At 42.6% G+C, this 20,256-nt stretch overlaps 1 protein-coding gene across 2 annotated transcripts in view; it reads left to right on the forward strand.

Moving 5' to 3' along the window:
• Positions 1-18,871, forward strand: part of CRIM1 (cysteine rich transmembrane BMP regulator 1) — a 700,781-nt gene extending 681,910 nt beyond the window's left edge. For both annotated transcript variants that reach the window (XM_075596630.1, XM_075596631.1), the window contains 4 exons: positions 8,854-9,048; positions 9,810-9,932; positions 10,678-10,862; positions 13,848-18,871. In XM_075596630.1, the coding sequence (XP_075452745.1) occupies positions 8,854-9,048; positions 9,810-9,932; positions 10,678-10,862; positions 13,848-14,024 (680 nt within the window). In that variant the 3' untranslated portion in view covers positions 14,025-18,871. The remainder of the gene's footprint in view (positions 1-8,853; positions 9,049-9,809; positions 9,933-10,677; positions 10,863-13,847) is intronic.
• Positions 18,872-20,256: the final 1,385 nt, after the last annotated feature.

Genomic DNA, 20,256 nt, shown 5'->3' on the forward strand with positions numbered 1-20,256 from the left:
TGGGGGGGGTTCATAGCGGTAACCAGTCCGGGGATCCATGGCCCAGGGCCCGTATTATGAGTAGGGTGGGTACAAGACCTACCTATATAGGATAGGCAACCCCGAAGGCCCTAGGAGAGTGACCCTTAAGCCACTTAAGGATGCTGTGCTATAGGGACGGCCTGTAGTGCAAGGTGTGTCACGTTGCTGTATCGTTAGTGAGGGACTCAGCGGATGCTGCGGTTCCAGTGAAGGCGTTCGGACCCACGTTGGGGTCACAGAGAATATCGCCAGGATAGGATCAGACGGATTCATCACGCGTCTGACCCTTTGTGAAGTGTTGCTGATCCGAGCACTGGAGTGCTCGGCAGGTATCTACAGTTCTAAGTGCACCACCGGGCCCTTAGCTTAATAGTGACTGCGCAGTCACCCATTGATTCTCTGCAAGAGTGCGGGACATTGGGTGGGGTTCTTTGGACACTGGGTGTGATCACCTAGTGTTGGGGAATCGTCCTGCGAGACGTCACGGTTAGTGTCTCCTCCTGAGAGGGACACAGGTTATATTATGAATGTGATGTGTCGTATTACATGTTAGTAAAGTCCTTAGTTATTATACCCCATTGTGTATGTGATCATTGAGTTTGTCCTGCGAGGATCCACTCCCTCTCTGGTGGGAGCCATCGCAGGTGGAGGCGCTGCACCTATTGAGTAAGTGGTTACCCCTAGTATAATTGCCCCAGGTTCCCAGTGGCGGAAGCTCAGCCCTCCTGTGAGCCTGCAGGTATACGCACCACACCGGTAACACTGCATGTTCTACTCACCCACACTATATATGCGATTGGGTGGGGTGGAATACCCGTTACATTTGGAGGCGCTGCTGAGATAGACCTGGGGTGCCCTGTTTGCAATTTTTCAAATTGTCCATTCATATTTTTCATCATGGCGGTGCCGTCACCGCAAGACGTCGATGACTGGGCCTTAGCGCGGCAATTATCCCCAAGGCGCGTGTTTGTAGTGGCCGGAGTATCCCATGATACGCAATTGTCCACTATGCGCGCCCAAGTAAGAACTTGCCCGGAATTGGCCACTGCCCGGGTGAAAGACTTAAGGCTGGATGCTGACGGCCGGGGGATTACCTATCTCCTGTGCACCACGCATGACATATGCCTAGAGACTGTTCCCCATGTATTAACACTCCCCGAGTCTTCCGCAGGGGACTGTCTCATGATCTATGCAAAAAGCTGCAGTGTAGTTGACAGGACTGTAGTTAAAATGGAGGCTCCTGCAGCAGGGGAGGCTAACAGTGAGTCCCACCTAAAATGGCGGCTCCCGCCAACTCAAGATGACACACGTGCTTCTGACTGCCAGGCTGCTCAGAAAAAGGTTACAGAAGACCATCCGGGACTGGCGGGAAAACCAGAGCCCCGCCCCCGTAATGTGAGTGACTCAGTGCAGAGCCAGAGCCATCCAGTGATAGAGCACACCCCTCCTTTAAATTCCACCAGGGGGAGTGAGCACAGTGAACAGCCATTAGACCCTTCTATTCACCAGGAGGAAGAGGAGGAGGAAGGCATTGTCGTGGACATGGAGTATTTTCTTTCTGAGCAGGAACCCGAGATAGACTGTCAGGACATACACCCCAATATGTATGTGGCCTGGCGTGCGCCCGGAGTAGATTCTCTTCTCTTCATATGCTCCTGCCTGCAAGAAGCCCACGCTCAGGGAGCCAAAGTGTCTCGGTTATCCCTCGACTACAGGACCATCGAGGTGGAAGGAGAAATGGGCATACAGTGTTTTAGCCCCACTTGTAACTGTTCTAGAGAGACATTGACATGGTGGTCCTACTGTGAGTGTTGCGGTGTGCGGTTATTGAAGTCTATTGTTCCCCAGCATGCCGAACCAGCAGAGGAGACAGAGGAATCACAGCATACAGAGCCTGCTGTGGGCCCGTGTGCCCTACCACGGCCAGTCCGGCCTACAGAGGTACCATCGGTCCCAGGCTTGGGATCAGTACCTGTTGACGACGACCAGGGTGAGTTGACTGCCCCAGGGGTGTTGGGTGTGAGCCTCCAGGTGACCGCGGAGCACGATAGCTTCTTAAGTCTGGACACCTGGGCGAATGGCTCCACTCGACATCGCGTCCTGGCGGAGGTGTCCCCCCTAGAAGATAGCTGTCCTACAGTGCGAGTGGACCAGTACCCACTGCCTATCATTCCAGAAGAAGAGAAACCCATCGCAAGCCAGCCGAGTGGTAAGGAACCCCCTTGCTCCCCACAGGCTCCGATGGAGGTGGCCGTGCAACAGGCCAGAGTTACGGTTCCTGATCTGAGTGAGAGCCCGTGCGCTCCAACCCAAATGGTCCCAGGACTGGGATCCAATGCTCCCGAGTTTAAGGACAGCAAGTGGACTGCCCCAGAAGTACAGGAGGCAGGTCCCGAGACAGCCGAGGTGGGAACTGACAGCGTCCCCGAGGACCTGTTGGCTACCGAGAATCACCGCAGGGGTAAGGTGTCTACTCTTTACCCCCTGCCAGGTGAAGCAGAGACTTTGAGTAAAGAGACAGTGTCCAGTTCTCGCTTCTCAGTGGAAGCTGAGCACGTATGTAGGGACAAGGACTATGTGGCGAAGGAGCTGGTAGAAGTTGCCTCCTTTGCGCCCAAGAAGAAGCGGCCCATCCGCCAAGTAGTGGACCGTGGGAAAGGTCTTGGCCGCCTGGCCTGCTGTTTCCAAGGCGTGGATGACCAGGTAAAGACCGGGTTGAAAGACACTGTGCTATTCCTTCCACCAGGGGAAGGAAGTAGTACTGAACCAGTGACTGTCACCCCAGAGTGTGCTCTTCAAGAGAATTTTCTGGGAGAGGCTCACGGACGCAAAAGTGAGGTACCCCCACCTGATCAGTTAGGGGCACCCCACAAATGGTCTCAGCAAGCAGCTGATACTCAGCTGGCCTCGGGTAATAGTGGGTGTGGTATGCCATGCCATTTTTCAGTGTGTAAAATTGTACCATGTTATGTCGCTCCCCAAGCGAGGGCGTTGGGTATTTCACCAGGGGGAGAGTGTAGCCAGGTCACCTGTTTTCCCCTGCGACCCCCCCGGGCGCCTCCGTGGTCACGGACGTTGTCGGGTACTGCCAGCGGCAAGCGGCAGACCCGACGGCCATTCAGGAGGGTGGGGGCCGAGGAGGGAGCTCGCCGGGGTGCAGGAGATCTCCGGCGGCTCTTGCACAGGGCGCCGCCATGTTGCGCCGGTTCGCGCATGCGCAGAGAGTCCCCGGCGGCCCGAGATAGTCGCGCATGCGCAGAAGATCGCGCGAGTGTAGGAGCCAGCCAGGAGAGTCGCGCGAGAGGTAGGGAGAGATTACGGCAGCCATTAGGGGTTAGTGTAAGCACAGGGAAGGCGCGCACGCGGCCCCAATGTTACAGTAAGGGCCTTGGGACTACAATTCCCAGGAGGCATAGGGAGACAGGCACCAGGTGCCTCATAGGAGCCAATAGGGCTGCAGGACTGCCAGGAGAGCAAGTGGATACATTTGGCGGGCTTGCAGCTACGTTGTCAGTCAGAGGAAGGAGCAGTCAAGGGAAGGAGGTAGGGTACAGGAGCAAGGGACTCCCTGTACTAGGCCAGCACCCCCTTGGCCCAAGATGGCCCTGAGTCCTCCAGTAGTGTGAGTGTTGCCAGGGATAGCCCTCAGGATAGGGAACCTGTCACTTACTTTAGTTGGCACTGGGGAACAGAAGGGAAGATAGGGACAGCTGGGGGGTTTCATAGCGGTAACCAATCCGGGGAGCCATAGCCCAGGGTCCTGTTGTGAATTAGTGGCACGAGACAGCTGGGGGGTTCATAGCGGTAACCAGTCCGGGGAGCCATAGCCCAGGGTCCGTGTTGCGAGTGGCGAGGCCACTGGGGGGGTTTCATAGCGGTAACCAATCCGGGGAGCCATAGCCCAGGGCGGCGTTGCGCGTAGTACGAGGCAACTGGGGGGGGTTCATAGCGGTAACCAGTCCGGGGATCCATGGCCCAGGGCCCGTATTATGAGTAGGGTGGGTACAAGACCTACCTATATAGGATAGGCAACCCCGAAGGCCCTAGGAGAGTGACCCTTAAGCCACTTAAGGATGCTGTGCTATAGGGACGGCCTGTAGTGCAAGGTGTGTCACGTTGCTGTATCGTTAGTGAGGGACTCAGCGGATGCTGCGGTTCCAGTGAAGGCGTTCGGACCCACGTTGGGGTCACAGAGAATATCGCCAGGATAGGATCAGACGGATTCATCACGCGTCTGACCCTTTGTGAAGTGTTGCTGATCCGAGCACTGGAGTGCTCGGCAGGTATCTACAGTTCTAAGTGCACCACCGGGCCCTTAGCTTAATAGTGACTGCGCAGTCACCCATTGATTCTCTGCAAGAGTGCGGGACATTGGGTGGGGTTCTTTGGACACTGGGTGTGATCACCTAGTGTTGGGGAATCGTCCTGCGAGACGTCACGGTTAGTGTCTCCTCCTGAGAGGGACACAGGTTATATTATGAATGTGATGTGTCGTATTACATGTTAGTAAAGTCCTTAGTTATTATACCCCATTGTGTATGTGATCATTGAGTTTGTCCTGCGAGGATCCACTCCCTCTCTGGTGGGAGCCATCGCAGGTGGAGGCGCTGCACCTATTGAGTAAGTGGTTACCCCTAGTATAATTGCCCCAGGTTCCCAGTGGCGGAAGCTCAGCCCTCCTGTGAGCCTGCAGGTATACGCACCACACCGGTAACACTGCATGTTCTACTCACCCACACTATATATGCGATTGGGTGGGGTGGAATACCCGTTACACTAGTACAATAAAAAAAAAACGAGCACCATAAATATCGAAGAAAATAAACCCTATTTAACAGCATTGAAGTCACTGTGATACATCTGGGGCAATTCATTATCCGCAGTTTAGAAAATGCGCGCTTGTCAGGACTTAAGAAGCCCCCCCAATAACTATATGCTGTGAACAAATGTAGGGTGCTATTTACTAAAGTCTTCCGGCTGCAAACCTGCAGCAAAACCAGTGCACAGGAATTGCACCAGTTTTATCAGAGAAGGGAAGAAAGAAATCCAGTGGCTTTTAACAGGGTTCATTTTCTTTGATTAATATTGTTAAGTATTTTGAACTGGGCCTTGCCGCAGTTTTACAGCTGTGAGATATTAGTAAATAACCCCCATAGTACCAGTGTACAGTGTAGGATGATTACGGTTCCCACCCCCCTCTGCTATAAATGCTTAAAAATTTACTGTTCTATTACTAGGAGTCAACTTTCATCCCCTCCATCAGCGGTGCTCAACTCCAGTCCTCAAGACCCCCCAACTGGTCAGGTTATCAGAATATCCCTGCATCAGCACAGGTGGCTCAATCATTGGCTCCCTGCTTCAGCACATGTGGATCAATCATTGGCTCAGTGGAAGACTGAGCCACTGATTGAGCCACCTGTGCTGAAGCTGGGATATTCTTAAAACCTGACCTGTTGGGCGGTCTTGAGGACTGGAGTTGAGAACCCCTGCACTACAGTACATCATCACCTATGGAGGGGATTGTTTTTTATTTCATTGTTTCCACTGGAATTCCAAATAAATATATAATATATTGTTTCCACTGGAACAACGATCGGCCGACACTTCAGGACATCACCTTTGAAACATGACACACACATGCATGACTAAATGTAGCTGTCATACTTCAGGGGCTATTTTAATCCCAAACTATCCAGGGAAATGTGCCCACTGCTAAAGAGGTAGAAGTGGAAATGAGAAACACATACTAATCTTTTCGAACACGATTTAAAAGCGTTTGCAATCTGTACTAAATACACATCTGAAATAGAACTTTAAGGGCTTCAAAGCAAGTGTCCATGCATATTAATATGTGTAAGGAACATTACAATGCTTCCATTTAATGTATCAAAACCTGCAAGTACAGTATATTGTGTGATTTGTTTGAGTCTGGACTTATCTGATTAATCATATCATTGTCATTAGCCCACTTATGGCAGATACAATAAATATCTTTAAAAAAATGGTTGCACTCCTTTTTAGAAAGGAAAGGTATATACGGGGATATACCAAATAAGCAAACATGGGAAGGATGTTGATCATGGGAATAATCAGATTGCCATTATTGGAGATAGGAAGGAATTTCATTTTCCCATTATGAGACAGCATTGGATGATGTTTCACTTGGGTTTTTGTTTGCCTTCCTCTGGATCAAAATACTGTAAATACAAAGATAAGTATCTGTCGTCTAAATTTAGCTTCGGTTGAATTTGATGGACAGATGTCTTTTTTTAATTTTTTTTAAACCTCATCTACAAGCTAACTATGTAACTTAATGGATTAGATGGCAGTGCACTTTTAACTGGGGACCAACTCAAGGTCGGAACAGAACTAGCTCTCTTTCTGTATGTTATGCAATTGATAGTTTCTGCAATCGGAGACTAAAATAAGTTTGCAAGCACATCAGTGGAAACAAAGCAGTGGTGCCGCTAGAATGACAATCCCTAATTTTTGAAGCAACATAAAGATGTCACATAAGGACAAGTGAGGATGTTTTATATAGACATTTTAACATAAGTAGTGCCAGAGAGAAACGTACCGAACCCTTGTTTAGAAATGATCTATCATGGATATTTGTGTCTAGTTCTGCTGCTTTACATGTGGAGCAGTGCAATAGATATTTTACATCTGCCGTTCATTGAAGAGACTGGTAGAATGGAAGCAGCACTTCAATGAAACAAAGATCTTCATGTTAAAGCTGATATTTGATATTAAAATGACCTTTCGGTTCACTAACTTTCAATATTTCCTATCCAGTGGTTATTCAATCTCTGGTTGCTTTGTTATGGTGTATGGCGCCTATTCAACATTGTGAGACGTTGTTAATGCCCTGTTGGCGAATTGGGAGTTAAGACTTTGGTACAGTAGCTGTGTGCTAACAACCTCTCTCTATATTGAATTGGAAGGTATGACTATTGTAGCATGTTTAATTATCCAGGACATTCAGAATGAAACAAATAGGCATTAGGGAAACATGTGCACATTTGGATGAAAAGTGCCTGGGAACAGAAAAATCAAGCACTGTATTAGGGTGAATTAATACCATTAAAAAAAAAAACGTAGACTAACTAGTTGTTTTGCACCCCTTTCTTATTTCTACCATGCCAAAGCAGCATCTGTAGTATGCCATTATTTTGCCGTTTGGTAAGTGCCTTTAACATCTCTCCAATACCATGTTAATAGTGACTCTGGGACAGTATTTTGATAAAAAATAGTTTCAAAATGTTATTAGTAGATGCTGAGATTTCAAACAGTTGTAGTTAGGCCCAGATTTACTAAAACGTATTATACCTTAATGCATCAGAATAGGACTTGATGTATGCTATGGTTCAGCATTGTTTAATCATTTGTGTTCTGTGCTTGCATTAGTTGTACTAATTTCTTATTTTGGTTATTTTGCTATCCCCATTAATTTAAAGAGTACATGCATTTTATTTCCATTTTCAAGATTCATCAAATGCATTCGTTCAGTTTATCCCCAACTACACAGATGCTGCAAGAGTTTGAATAATTTAGAGGGTGTTTTTTTTTTCTTCTACGTTTTAATTACATTTTTTCCCAGTAATTACTTGTTTTGTAGGAAAATATAAATCCATTATGGGAGATGATACTGCATAGCATTGTGTCAGGTATACTGTGCCCGTTAAACAGTTTTACATTGTTGGCCTTTATGGTTTTGTGACCATTCTCCAGCCGTATACACAAGAACCATCAATGTAATACTTGATATTAATTCTTAATGTACATGTAAAAAAAATCAAGAAGCATATTTTTAATAAGCAGCATTACAGTTGATTAAGGAAGTCCTATTCTATGAGCTAAGGGATAAGCACTACCAGTACTTTATTTATAAACCAGAAGTACCGCTGCTTTATATGTACTAATTGACAGCTCAACTTTCTTGTTATAGAAAAAAATTATTTATTTTGGAGACTCTACTTTTTATAGTGCAAATACTGTACAACTAATTCTAAAATAATGACAAAGAAGTTCTGCCTTAAGCTATCATAAGCAGGGTCCTCATTACCTTTTATATCTGTGGTTGCTTGTTTGTCTTTATTCGTTGTACCGCGCTGCACAATTTGTCGGCGCTTTATAAACAAACGATCATAATTCTGCCTTAATATTCCACAGATCCAGATTTGTATCGCTACTATTTTAAGCCACTTCAAGCCACTTCAAGCCACTTCAACCACTGGGTGCAAGAACCACGTATTCCGCACATGTAGCTTCATATCAAGCAAGTGATACGGGTCCCAATAAATACACCCATGACTGCTCCAACTGTTTAATTTGTGGTTGGAATTCATAATCATCTCTCATAACAATGGACACAAAAAAACACCAGTTATTTGCATATCCCATTTGTAGTCACAAAGAGGTTAAAAACATCCCTGCTCCGTTTCTGTATTCCTCTTCAGGGGGAAGCCATGCTATGCCTTTAGTCAGTGACAATTGGCAATTATGTTTCCACACCTTCATGTCAGATAGGCCTGTGTTGCTTTGTAGCAAGGGGTTAATGAGTGTGAAATAAAAATGTAATCTTTTATTATTTACAAAGCACTTGCCAATAACTTTTTTTTAGTTAGCCAAGAATAGTTTAATCGTACGCACCAGTTTGGGTGAACAATAGTTACACCTACCATGGACTAAGCTAGAAATGGCTTGCAAGATTTTGGCCCGTATTTACTGAGCAGTGTTATTCCATAAGGTTTCTCATCGCAGAGCAGCGCTCTGGAACTATGCCCCATTGTGTGTATAAAATACTGGAATTGGTCCTCTTGTTTTCCACAGAAGATACAATACCAAAGAAAGTGGTGTGCCACTTCAATGGCAAAACATATGCGGATGAGGAGCGTTGGGACATAGACAGCTGCACTCACTGCTACTGCTTGCAAGGGCAGACACTCTGCTCCACTGTCAGCTGCCCCCCTCTGCCCTGTGTGGAACCTATGAATGTTGAAGGGAGCTGCTGTCCCATGTGTCAAGGTAAAGTCTCAGCTCCTTCAAATACATTTCATCTTTACACATTGGGGATTGTTCTATTAGCTACGATGGTGCCGATCCAGCACTATCGCACGGAAAACCCTATTGACGTTAAGTGGGCCTTCCCTGTGGTAGTGACGGATCACCGCTTATACAGTAGAATAAGCCCCATTATCTTTGTCTAAGAAATATAAGGTTCTGAGGAAGTACGTTTATTCAGTAATGTGTTTTTGGCCCCTTTGACATGTAAAAGTTTAAAAGGTTTATGTAACTTTTATTCCTAGTTTAATGACAAGATACGTGCCTCAGTTGCCAAGGTCCGAGCAAGGAAGATTTTGTGTCTCTGGGCCAAAACATACGGCATTTCTAATTTACAACGTTCTAACTTCACAGTATCAGAGTCTCTTGTGATAAAAATCAGGGAGACTTGGTAAGGGAGGTTGCTGCCCGAATCTTGTCATTAGCATGGAGGATGTAATATGCTCCTTTGCAGATATATATGGAAGATACTATAACTGAGGGTATTATTGGCGTGCTATTCCTTAAGAAACCTTCAAGTAAATGGGCCATAAGGTGTCTACCAGCGCTGAAATTGCACTGCTTAATAAATATGGGCTTAAATACCATGACTTCCCACGGAGTATAAAATGTAGGATTTTTTTTTTAAATGAAGGATTACTTTACTGTTGTCCTCTGGACAGAGGCAGCCTTAGATAGCAGCAATCACCAGTTTTATGTATTTTCTGCTAATATGTTTTTTGCAGAGATGTATATACCTGAACCTACTAACATCCCTATTGAGAAGACCAACCACAGAGGAAAGACTGAGCTAGGAGCGCCACACTGGTCAACTCCAAGTGAGAATGACATCATTCATCACCACAGAGGTGGGTGGATTGTGTGGATCACCTGTTTTACTGTATATCATGATCACAATTAACATTAAGCAGGTGACATAGGTATTATATCCCCTCTTTGGATAAAAGTGAGATGTACTGATGTTTATGTTTATTGAACAATGTATGCAGTGCTTTATAATATTAGAATACAGAAATGTAATACAATACGATAATCAAAGATAAAAGAAAGCTCTGGAGATCTCACAATGTAAGTGTTATGGCGGGAGACTTAAAGAGACAGCTGGGGAAGGAGTAAGTGCAGTAGATGGAAGCGTCTGGCAAATGGTAATGGAAAAAAGATAGAACGCCCTAAATGATCATCTCAGTCAAACAGAACAAATAAATAATCAATTGGATGAATCTTAAAACAGTCTTACAGTCAGTTTCAAGGTGTATAATGACCACCAGATGATTGGAAGGTGGGTGGTTGTGTACTCTTAGAGGTATTCTGCTGCTACTAAATGAAGGAGATCTTCCCAGGCTCCATGTATATGTAGTCAAAATCTGTAGAAGAGAGGTGCACACAGAGATGCCTCTAGGGTGTACTACATTTTATACAGGTTAAAATGAATTGCACAGGAAAAGTAATGCTCGCACAATGTGACAAGTCTTTAAAGCTGATCTGTGTGGAGTCCTTAGTGGAGTCCCGACATGCTGGTGTCCCACGTTGATAATGGGTTAGATGTTAGATCCTCTATTAATCAATGCCATTGACTTCTTCTTTCTTTTGCAGACATGGGTCACCTTCAGGACTATAGAGAAGGAGATAGACCACGGCCAAGCGAAGATGCCACCCTCCACTCAGTTGCATGGGTAGCAATCCCCATAATGACAGCTTTGGTTCTTATCATAGTCCTTCTTCTTATCAATCAGAAAAAGCAATGGATACCAGTGCCCTGTTATCGGGCCCCTACCAAGGTGAGAACTCTAGGGTTTTAAATAGTTTTAGGGGGACAAGAGTTGTTGAACAATGATGTGGTTGAAAAGTGTATAAAATATTTCTTTATAGCATTCTAGGCCTATGCTTAATGCAAATAATCATGTCTTGTTTTACTTTAACAGTACAGTTCCGCTTTGTCGGTTTTGTTCCGTTAACTTTGATTTTCCATTTTCCATTTAATGTGGGTTCTCTTAAAAGTTATGTATTTATTTATAAAATATTTTACCAGGAAGTAATACATTGAGAGTTACCTCTCGTTTTCAAGTATGTCCTGGGCACAGAATTAATACAAATAATACATGGTTACAAATACAGTTATATAAATTAACAGGGTATAAATTATATACAAGACATTGCATGCACAGTTAGAGAAGATGTATATTATGGGCGTATGAAACAGTTACAGACCAGATTAAAATGTGAGACAGCCTTAGATTTGAAAGAACTTAAACTGGTGGTGGATGTGAGAGTCTCCGGTAGGTTGTTCCAGTTTTGGGGTGCACGGAAGGAGAAGGAGGAACTCACTGCAATTTTTCAAGTATACACACCTCACTAACCCCTAGTTACAGCAGTATATGTTGTACTGCATATTATCTGGTATTTATTAGTTTGATTAGTACAGTTTCTATGCAAATCTTAAATGATCCATTACTAAAGGTGGTTCTAGATTTGCTGCATGGATTAGTGCTTCGACTTTATTGCATCTTCAGTATATGTTGCTAAGCGGGACTTAATCTATTAAAGGCTTCAGTATTGGTGGCCTATTTAATGTCTGAAAGGGTTTGTAACCCCCTGCCCATTACCACTCTACAAATGGTAGCAACGGTCGTAAAAATGCAAATGAAACTAAGACGGAGTGTAAAATGATTCAATCCCACAGTATACATGTAGGTTCAGAAATTAAATACTTTAGGTTGGATATGTACGTTTCCTACTCTGTTGCTTGGTAGAAGAGAATCCGGTTATAGCAGCGGAGCGTGAATATTTTAATTCCGGCCCAAGGCAATATTGCTCCTTGCATTGCATGTCTGCACAGACTGTCACATTCAGAACATTCCAGAGGGGAACAGAAGATTTAGGTGTTTCAAGCAATGTTAGAATTCTTCCTGCATGCTTAACCCATTGCGTGCTGCAAGAGGCTGCAAGGGCCTACACAGATAGACAAAATAGAGCAAATTGATGCAATAATCTGATTGCAGAAGGTAGTGATGGTCAGTGTTGTTTATAGAAACTTATTTGGAGATGGTTTGGAAACGCTATTTAACCCTTTGCTGTTTAACTGCGGGCATTGTCAATGAGTCACTTGCTTCCAGTTCCTAGCATTCTATTCATTTGGAAAATGGGGGAAAACATGGGGACAAAGCTGTGTAATCTTCATTTTGTTCATACGTAAATAAATGAACACAGAAAAAATGGGGACAAAAATGTGAATGAGGAAAAGCATGTATGTTATGTGTTGTGGCCAACATAATAGGTATACAATTAATAGAAAACAGGATTCCCCAAGAAAAATACAAAGTAGGTCTCTACTTACAACAGTCTTTTGCCGTAATCTCCACTTATTTTGGAACCGTGGAGAGTGCAGCATTTCAGGTCCAACGCGGACATTTCATCTAAATAAATGGAAATGACTGCAAAAGACTTTTGTACTTGTAAGTAGAGATCTACTTTGTATTTTTCTTGGGGAATCCTGTTTTTTTAATTGATTGTGTACTTAAAGCAGCAATCCTGGCTGCTACTTTTTTTGTTTCTTACAGGATTTGTACCGGGGTGTCCTCCAGAATTAAAGTGCACTATTCCTGGATACTTACTGGTGTAGTTACCTGTGTTTTCCTCAATATGACCGACTAATATCACTGGTCCCTCCGGCCAATAGGAAGTTGCAACATAATCCTTTGCAGCTTCCTAATGGACAGCTATTTAAATGTCCAGGTAGAACACCGGTAAGTAGCTTGGGGACATGAGTGAGGTTTATCTCAAGAGTATCCTCCGGTCCTAATCCTGTAGGAAAAGAAAGAAAAGACAGGGGAAATTGGCAGGATTATTGCTTTTATAACTCATTCTCCACCCCCCCCACCCCCTCTCAGCAGCCCTTATTAAATATGGACCTACAGATGCAGCAGACGTTATTACCCCAATTAACACAAGTTAACACGCAAATAAACATTAAATAACGTGTGTTATCTCCTTATCCTTTGTTTTCAATAGCACTGCTGTTAAATAACAAGCCAGAGTTACCGCAATGCATTGTGGGTTCAATAACGCCATACATCTGTATTTGTAATAGCTATATTATTGAGGCGTCCAGAAGCATTTAATTAAAATATAGATCTGTAAATGATCATATACTTTTTTCCAGCTTCAATGAGAGAGCTAGTTGCCCATATACCTTATACCATGCCACTTACCAGTAATTTGGCCATTACTTATTTTCTAAATAACTTTTCTTTACTGAATGACCCAAACACAGGTTACCCACAGAACTTGTAAGTCATATACATGGAGAGAAACAAATGTCCTAATGACATAGGCCCATATTTTAAAGTGGTACTGTACTTTTTCAAAAGATACCCCCCATTCAAGTGAATGAGCCAGATGGTATATAATGGAACAGCGCTATTTAATAAGTATTGTGCTTATTTAATGATTAGCATAAAGTTTTCTGACATCATTAATTTCATATAAAAAGGGCTTGTGAAAATGTTTAAATTAACTGTTTCTATGCTAAGTCGCTTGTTCTATATCAACTGTTTTTGGACAAAATTCTCTATTGAAGTGAAAATAGCCCGATCAGCTTGGGTGGATATAGAATAAGCTCCTTAGTCTATTACAGGTTTATATATGTCTCCAAATAGAATACTTACACACTTTTTATTTGACTTACAAATGTTCAATTTTTTAAAAATGTTTCTAAATAAATATTTTAAAATGTTCTCCTAATTCCCCCTTTGCGTTTCAAACAGCCGACCTGCCTGAACAACCAGCTGGTTTATGTGGACTGCAACAAAGGAACCATGGTACAAGTGAACAGCTCCCAGCGGATGCTAAGGATGGCCGACCCAGACTCTAGATACAGTGGCTTCTACAGCATGCAGAAACAGAACAACCTCCAGGCAGACAATTTCTATCAAACTGTGTGAGGAGCGCTCAGACACCTTTTACAAGGATTTCCCATTTAAAGGAAACAAAAAGACGAGAGACGACGGGAGAGAGACTAAACCTTCTATTAAAAACAAAAAAACAAAAACAAAAAAAAAATAGAACCGTGCACTTGCTTATTGGATTGTATTGGATGTGTGACATGTACAGCCAAGACCTTACTGAGACGGACTCTGTCTCATGCAATGTGCCAAATCAAACATTCCCACTTTCCCTTTGTGACAACTGACCAAGTGTTTTCTTAGAACCAAAGTTTGGAGAACTGGCTCATGTGTATCTGCTTGTAACATAGCTGTAGAGATGTTTTCTTTTTTTTTGGTTGAAGGGGGGGGGAGGGGAGTACGGGGAATCGACAAGGGAGAGGTCAAAGCATAAAGGAGTGAAAATGGGAGCAAGGTGACGAGGTCGGGGAGGGAAAGATGCTTTACCGAAGAGAAGTTGGTCACATTGGCTTAGCCAGGTAAAACACACAGGCCATAACATAAGTGCCGCAGCAACAAAGACATTGGCTTCTCCTGCATCTCAAACCCTGAATACATTGCAAGGAAACAAAAAAGAAAGGCAAAAATATATATATGATCATTACAGATAATCCCATTGCAAAGAAGCTACAGTAGAAATCACAGCTGTGTTAAAGTTGCTAATTATTCTTTCCATGTTGATCTCTATACATGTACAGTGCAGACAATATACCATTGATAACTAACAACAGCAAAAGATAGCTATAGCAGAAAATGGCCGTTACGGTTCTGTAATAATAGACGTGCTGCTTTTTTTTTGGGGGGGGGGGGGGAATATATATATATATATATATATATATATATATATTTCAAAGCTGATTGGCCAGTCCTTGTTGGATTCAGGCAAAAATACAGAGGGCTTAGTAGTTGTTTTTCCTATATAAATATTTCTATATCTGAGCACTGGATTTTTATTTTTTCCTGAGAGCAGTATTTAAAGTAGAATACATTAAGATCACCATGCTGTTTAACAGGCTTTCCTTTTTTTCTTTTTTTAAATGGGGGGGAGGGTGTTGACTTTTTTTCTTTTCATTTTTTTTGTGCGTGTGTGTGCGTGTGATCTTATGTTACGTTTTTTAGCGCTAGCCAGAGACTTTTGAAAGGAACGAGAATGCTATTAACTCCCATGGTGGCCAGAGGGGACCGAGTTGCTGACATCTTCAGCATCGATGGGGTTAATTTGCGGAAGAAAGCTGATACTTCAAAGAGGACAAGAGAGTGTGAAAACCGTGGGTTTTCTTATATTTTTATTTTTGTTTATTATTGTTCTTTTGGTTGTTGATCTTATTTACTGGTTGCGCAAATTAGAAAACAGCTTCCCAGCTCGGAAGCCGCTTAATTTTGTAGTATTCAAGCACCTTTTTTTTTCTTCAGATCTGAAATATAAAAAAAGAAAATAACAAAAAAAAAATGTTAAAAAGAGGAGATTATGCTTCTTTGAACTTTAGCATTATAGGAATATTTATGTAAATGTATATTATGCTAAAAACAACGGCAAAAAGTATTTGTATATATATATATATATATATAAATATATATATATAATTTTCTATGTTTTTTTTTTTCCTGTTGAATGTATTTTTATCCAAGAAAGAGAAATTTTACCCATAATGGAAACATTAAAAACCAGCATTCCATACCAATGCTTAACAGCTTTTCAGTTCGGAGAAGGAAACAGGCATTTCGTATTCTACCTACACTTTTATTTGCATTGGTTTTTCATTTATGTGTGTGTGTTTGGTTTCTGACCTGGTCCGCATGTGTTTGCGCGTGTGTGTACCTGTGTGAATGTGTTCACATGCGTGTGCGTGTGACTTTAAATACCCTAGTGACTTCAGCAATAAGCATAGCTCCTGCTACTTGCTAAATTGAGTGTGGGTGGGTGAGGGGGGGATGTTTTATTGTTTTGTTTTTTTTCTCTCTCTCTGCTTGGCCCAGGAAATGGGTCTTGTATTTTGGTTTTGCCTCTGCAAAGGAGACACTGAAGGTGAATGACACACAGCAGGAAGTCATTGCAAGCCTGTTAACACTTTCATTGTTACAGGAAATCTGCTCAGCTCTACAGAGCTACAGGTAGGCTGCTTTTAACCCTTTGCTGTAAGAAAGGGGCTATCAAGCATTGCAGACCAATACATTGCAGGAATCCTTCACAGGGTTTAGCGTGGATCCCCACTTACTGAGCAACTTTGTCTTCAATTAAATTAGACAATTCGGGGAAATCACTCATAACCCTAAATCAACTGGTGGGGGTTTAAGAAGATGTTTTTAAAGCACCAATCCCTAGATTCTAAATACTGGTGAATTCAACCATTTTAAGAGTAGCTAGCTTGCTGGTTTTCATCATCATTGGTTTAGTGCTACGCTCTCGTCCATATGTGAACAGCCCGTGCCAATGAAAAGAATAACATTTAACAAAACCAGGAAAGTAAGTTAATATTTTCTACCATTTTCAATTTTTCAAGTTAACATTGTGGAACTGGTGCTTTAAATGCAGGACTTAAAGATAGAAAGTTGCTAACATGATGAGCAGACGGGGAAACGCAGAGCTTTTTCCATCGCAGGTCTGCAAACTTACGAGTGGACGCCAGACTTACACTACCAGTGTCAGGCTCACATATTTGGCAACGTTAGAAACAATGGCCCATAATCAATGGAAAACCAATGTACCCTGCTTCAGATTGAATTAGTCTAGCTTCCGATTGAATTACAATTATTGGACGAGGAAGACTGCTTCACACCATATTGAATAGAGGCCCACAGGTAAAGCATAGCAAATTGTGACTACTGTCATTCTGTTAAAGCACCAAGCCTGCCTAAAAAATAATTTTACGTAACTGGAACCAGGGGAGACTGCAGTGCTGAACTTTACTATCCCACGGTTCCTATGATCATTTCCTGTGAAGATGCCGATGCTCCTCCATTGAGGAAACAACACGGCTGACAGTGTTGACTAGTTAGAGACTCGAACTGATAAGATTGCGGTGTCCATTAAGATTTGGCAACCATGTTGTTTAACCAGGAGGGAGCTTTAAAGCCAGTTTTTACACAGGTAAGTATCTTGGAATTGAAGGCCCCCTGGTTCCAATTATGTAAAAATTCCATTCAAAAATTAAATTCCCAGGCGGAATTGCTGCTTTAAGAGGACTCTAAAGGAATCAATGTCATGGTATGTCTTAGCACCAGCATATGTAACCATATGTCCGACTGATACTCCCCAAATCACAATGGTGCACAAAGGGCAAACGTGCCTTGAACCATAGGAACGGTGCAAAATTAAAATGTCTTTCTTTGTCCTACTTTTGCTCCAAAATGTCCCCTCTCACTGCAGGGGGGCTAAGCATTGAATTTACAATACTTGTGAATGAGCAGTTTGTGGAGTGGGTATAGGAAGAATTAGGATATGATATGGAATGTATCGAAGTTTGCTTCCATTAATCATTGCTGTTTTCCTCTTCTGTGCCTCAGAAACGAACATTGAATGTAAGAAACGCAAAACTTCTACAATTTCTTACATTTGATGCCAGTGCAAATTGACACTAGAAGCAATTCTTGTGTGTGTGGAAGTCCAAATACTGACACAATCCTCTATTCAATATGGTATAATGTGGATTAATGCACATTAAGCGATGCCCAAGCTTCTGTTCCCTCGTATGGAAGCCTGTGGCCCGTTAGCTGCATGTTAACCCACTGTTCAATAGTAGCAATAGTTACCTTTAAACACTATTGCTGGCAGAGCGGCGCCTGTCTCAGCAAACGGGGTTATGAGAAAGCTCTTTTTAAAGAAAAGGAAAAACTCCACTCTCTGTTGCAAATGCAGATTGAAAATGCTATCATTGACTTTTTCCTCTTCAGAAAACTACTGGAATATTATTCACAATAAGCTGGAAGTTTATTGCAGGTTTCCTCAATTATGTTATCTTTGAGTGTACAAGTATAACATTACGTTTTTATAAAAATGTCTCGGCACTTTTATACTAATCACCCATTTGTGTATTCCTTTTTCTTTTACCAATGTTTGTCAACAAAAATGACAATGATACCCAATGTGCTTAATGTGAAAAAAAAAATGTATTTTGTTTTGTAAAAGAGCTCTCAAGTATTGTTGTAAATACTTGGACACTGCTTGCTGAATTTAAAAAAAAAAAAATAGAAAAAAAAAACCCAGTAATTTATTCTTTTAATGACCTAATTTATTAATCTGAAAATTAACAGAAAAACAAAAATTTGTTCCTAATGATACGGAAAATAAAATATGAGGGAACTCTCTTGTCGCATGAAAGAGGATACCCCACAGTAAAAACAAACAAATAAAAAAATGGTTTTAGATGTAGGTAATTCGGAGCAGAGGGGGAAAAACTCTCATTTTTGTAATCAAACTGGTGTCAATACATTTGACACATTCTCCCCATTTCAATCCTGTCAAGTGACGGATTATTCATTCCTCATAAGAAAAAAACTAATTGCAAATGCTTTATTTTGTTTCGTTTTATTTTTTGCAGCCAAGGCCATGTTTTTAGATCATAGGAGAATGGTGTAATGTTTTTTTTTTTTAATTTGAATTATTATTTTGAAACTCTTTGTTTTCTCCTATGTGCTGTATTCACTACACACTTTTACTCTGGTTCCTGTTGTGCTCTTGTAAAAGAAAAGCAGATCTAATTTCCTGACGAAAACATACAATAGACGTGTACATGGCACTAGGAGTTTATCCGCAGAATTGCAATTTGCTTGTTTACTTAAGAAAAGATGTATGGCGGTTTCTTGTAATTTGGCTCTTTGCAGCACAATAATAAAACAAAAATGTTCAACCCCACATTTCTTTATTTGGCTTATGTATTTGGATTGTATTTGAATGTTCAAACTTTATTTGTACACACTCAAGACATGTTAACTAATATTCTATGAGTCTCACTGATATGGACTCAGCCTATCATAGACTTCTATGGAGTCTCACTAGTAAAGATCAGTATTTTTCCAATAACCTTAACTATGCCGTGTGTCCGGCAGAACCAGAGTGCTACCAGATCTCCAGTACTTCCCCATCATGTGATTGCTATGATGTTATCTTCCTTAAAAAGGGCAACCACCTGTTGTATAATTAATTGTTTTACCCATTTTTCTTACTTTAGATAGAGAATTGCTGGTTTCTCACATTGCTGATAAAAGGAGATTGAACAACAAAAAATATATTAGTCCTATTTTTTATTTTGCATATTTTTGGATGAATAATCATGGCTTCAGTATTGTTTTGGGTGGTGTAGGAGACGTGTGCAGAGGTATAACCAGGGAGACATAGATTGGGGAAATAAACATTGGCTTTTATTTAGTCTGTTTCTTCCAAAAACAACACCGCTTTACGGCAGCATACAAATAAACAAAAAAGCCTATCCCTTTGTAAAGGCTTACTCACACTTCCCAGTCCCTACCTGCAGGGCTGGGTGGCTACGCCTCTTACCAACCTCTGACTCAAAGTCCAAAAGAGGTACTTGTTGGGGGCTTTTCCCCTCAGGTTGTCCGTGGGGTGCACCATCTTTCAGGTTCCAGGGTCCACTGCGTCCCAGAATAGAGTGTCTGGTTCTCTGGGATCCCTCTTGGACAGCACGCATTTCTTTAGTGCTAGAGAGATCCCCTGCAGTTTAAGCAGGAGCCTTTTCTACCTGACTGATGTGCCAGGAGGAGACTGGCTAATTGTCTGTAGCTGCAATTAACCAGCTCCCTGCTTTACTAATCAGCCAGGTACAGGCGGTCTATTTGGAGTCCTTGTTAGAAAGGGGTTAGGCCCTGTCACAGGCGGGCTATGGGCAGGGCCGCAGACAGATTTCCAGGTGCCGAGGCCTACAGTCCTGACCAGGCCCCCGCCCCCATCTGCAGTGTTGCGAGCCCCATTTACACCTTGTGTGAGCCCACTATTTTCCTCTCTTTTCCCATATATTTCTCTCCGGCTCACATCTCACTCTCCCCACCTCCATCAATTACCCCACGCTCCCTCAATCCCTCTCCCCGCCTCAAATGTATTTCTCTCCACTGCGTCTCACTCTTACTCCCTCTTTTCCTCATTCACCCCCTCTCTCAATTACCCCACGCTCACTCATTCCCTCTCACCTCACACAATTCCCCCCACAAAATATATACCAAAAAACTTCCCACCCCCAATGCAAAAACTCCCCACCCCCAAATACATACAAAAAAATCC

This window comes from Ascaphus truei, chromosome 4 (assembly GCF_040206685.1).
Source record: "Ascaphus truei isolate aAscTru1 chromosome 4, aAscTru1.hap1, whole genome shotgun sequence".
In the NCBI taxonomy this organism is placed as follows: Eukaryota; Metazoa; Chordata; class Amphibia; order Anura; family Ascaphidae; genus Ascaphus; species Ascaphus truei.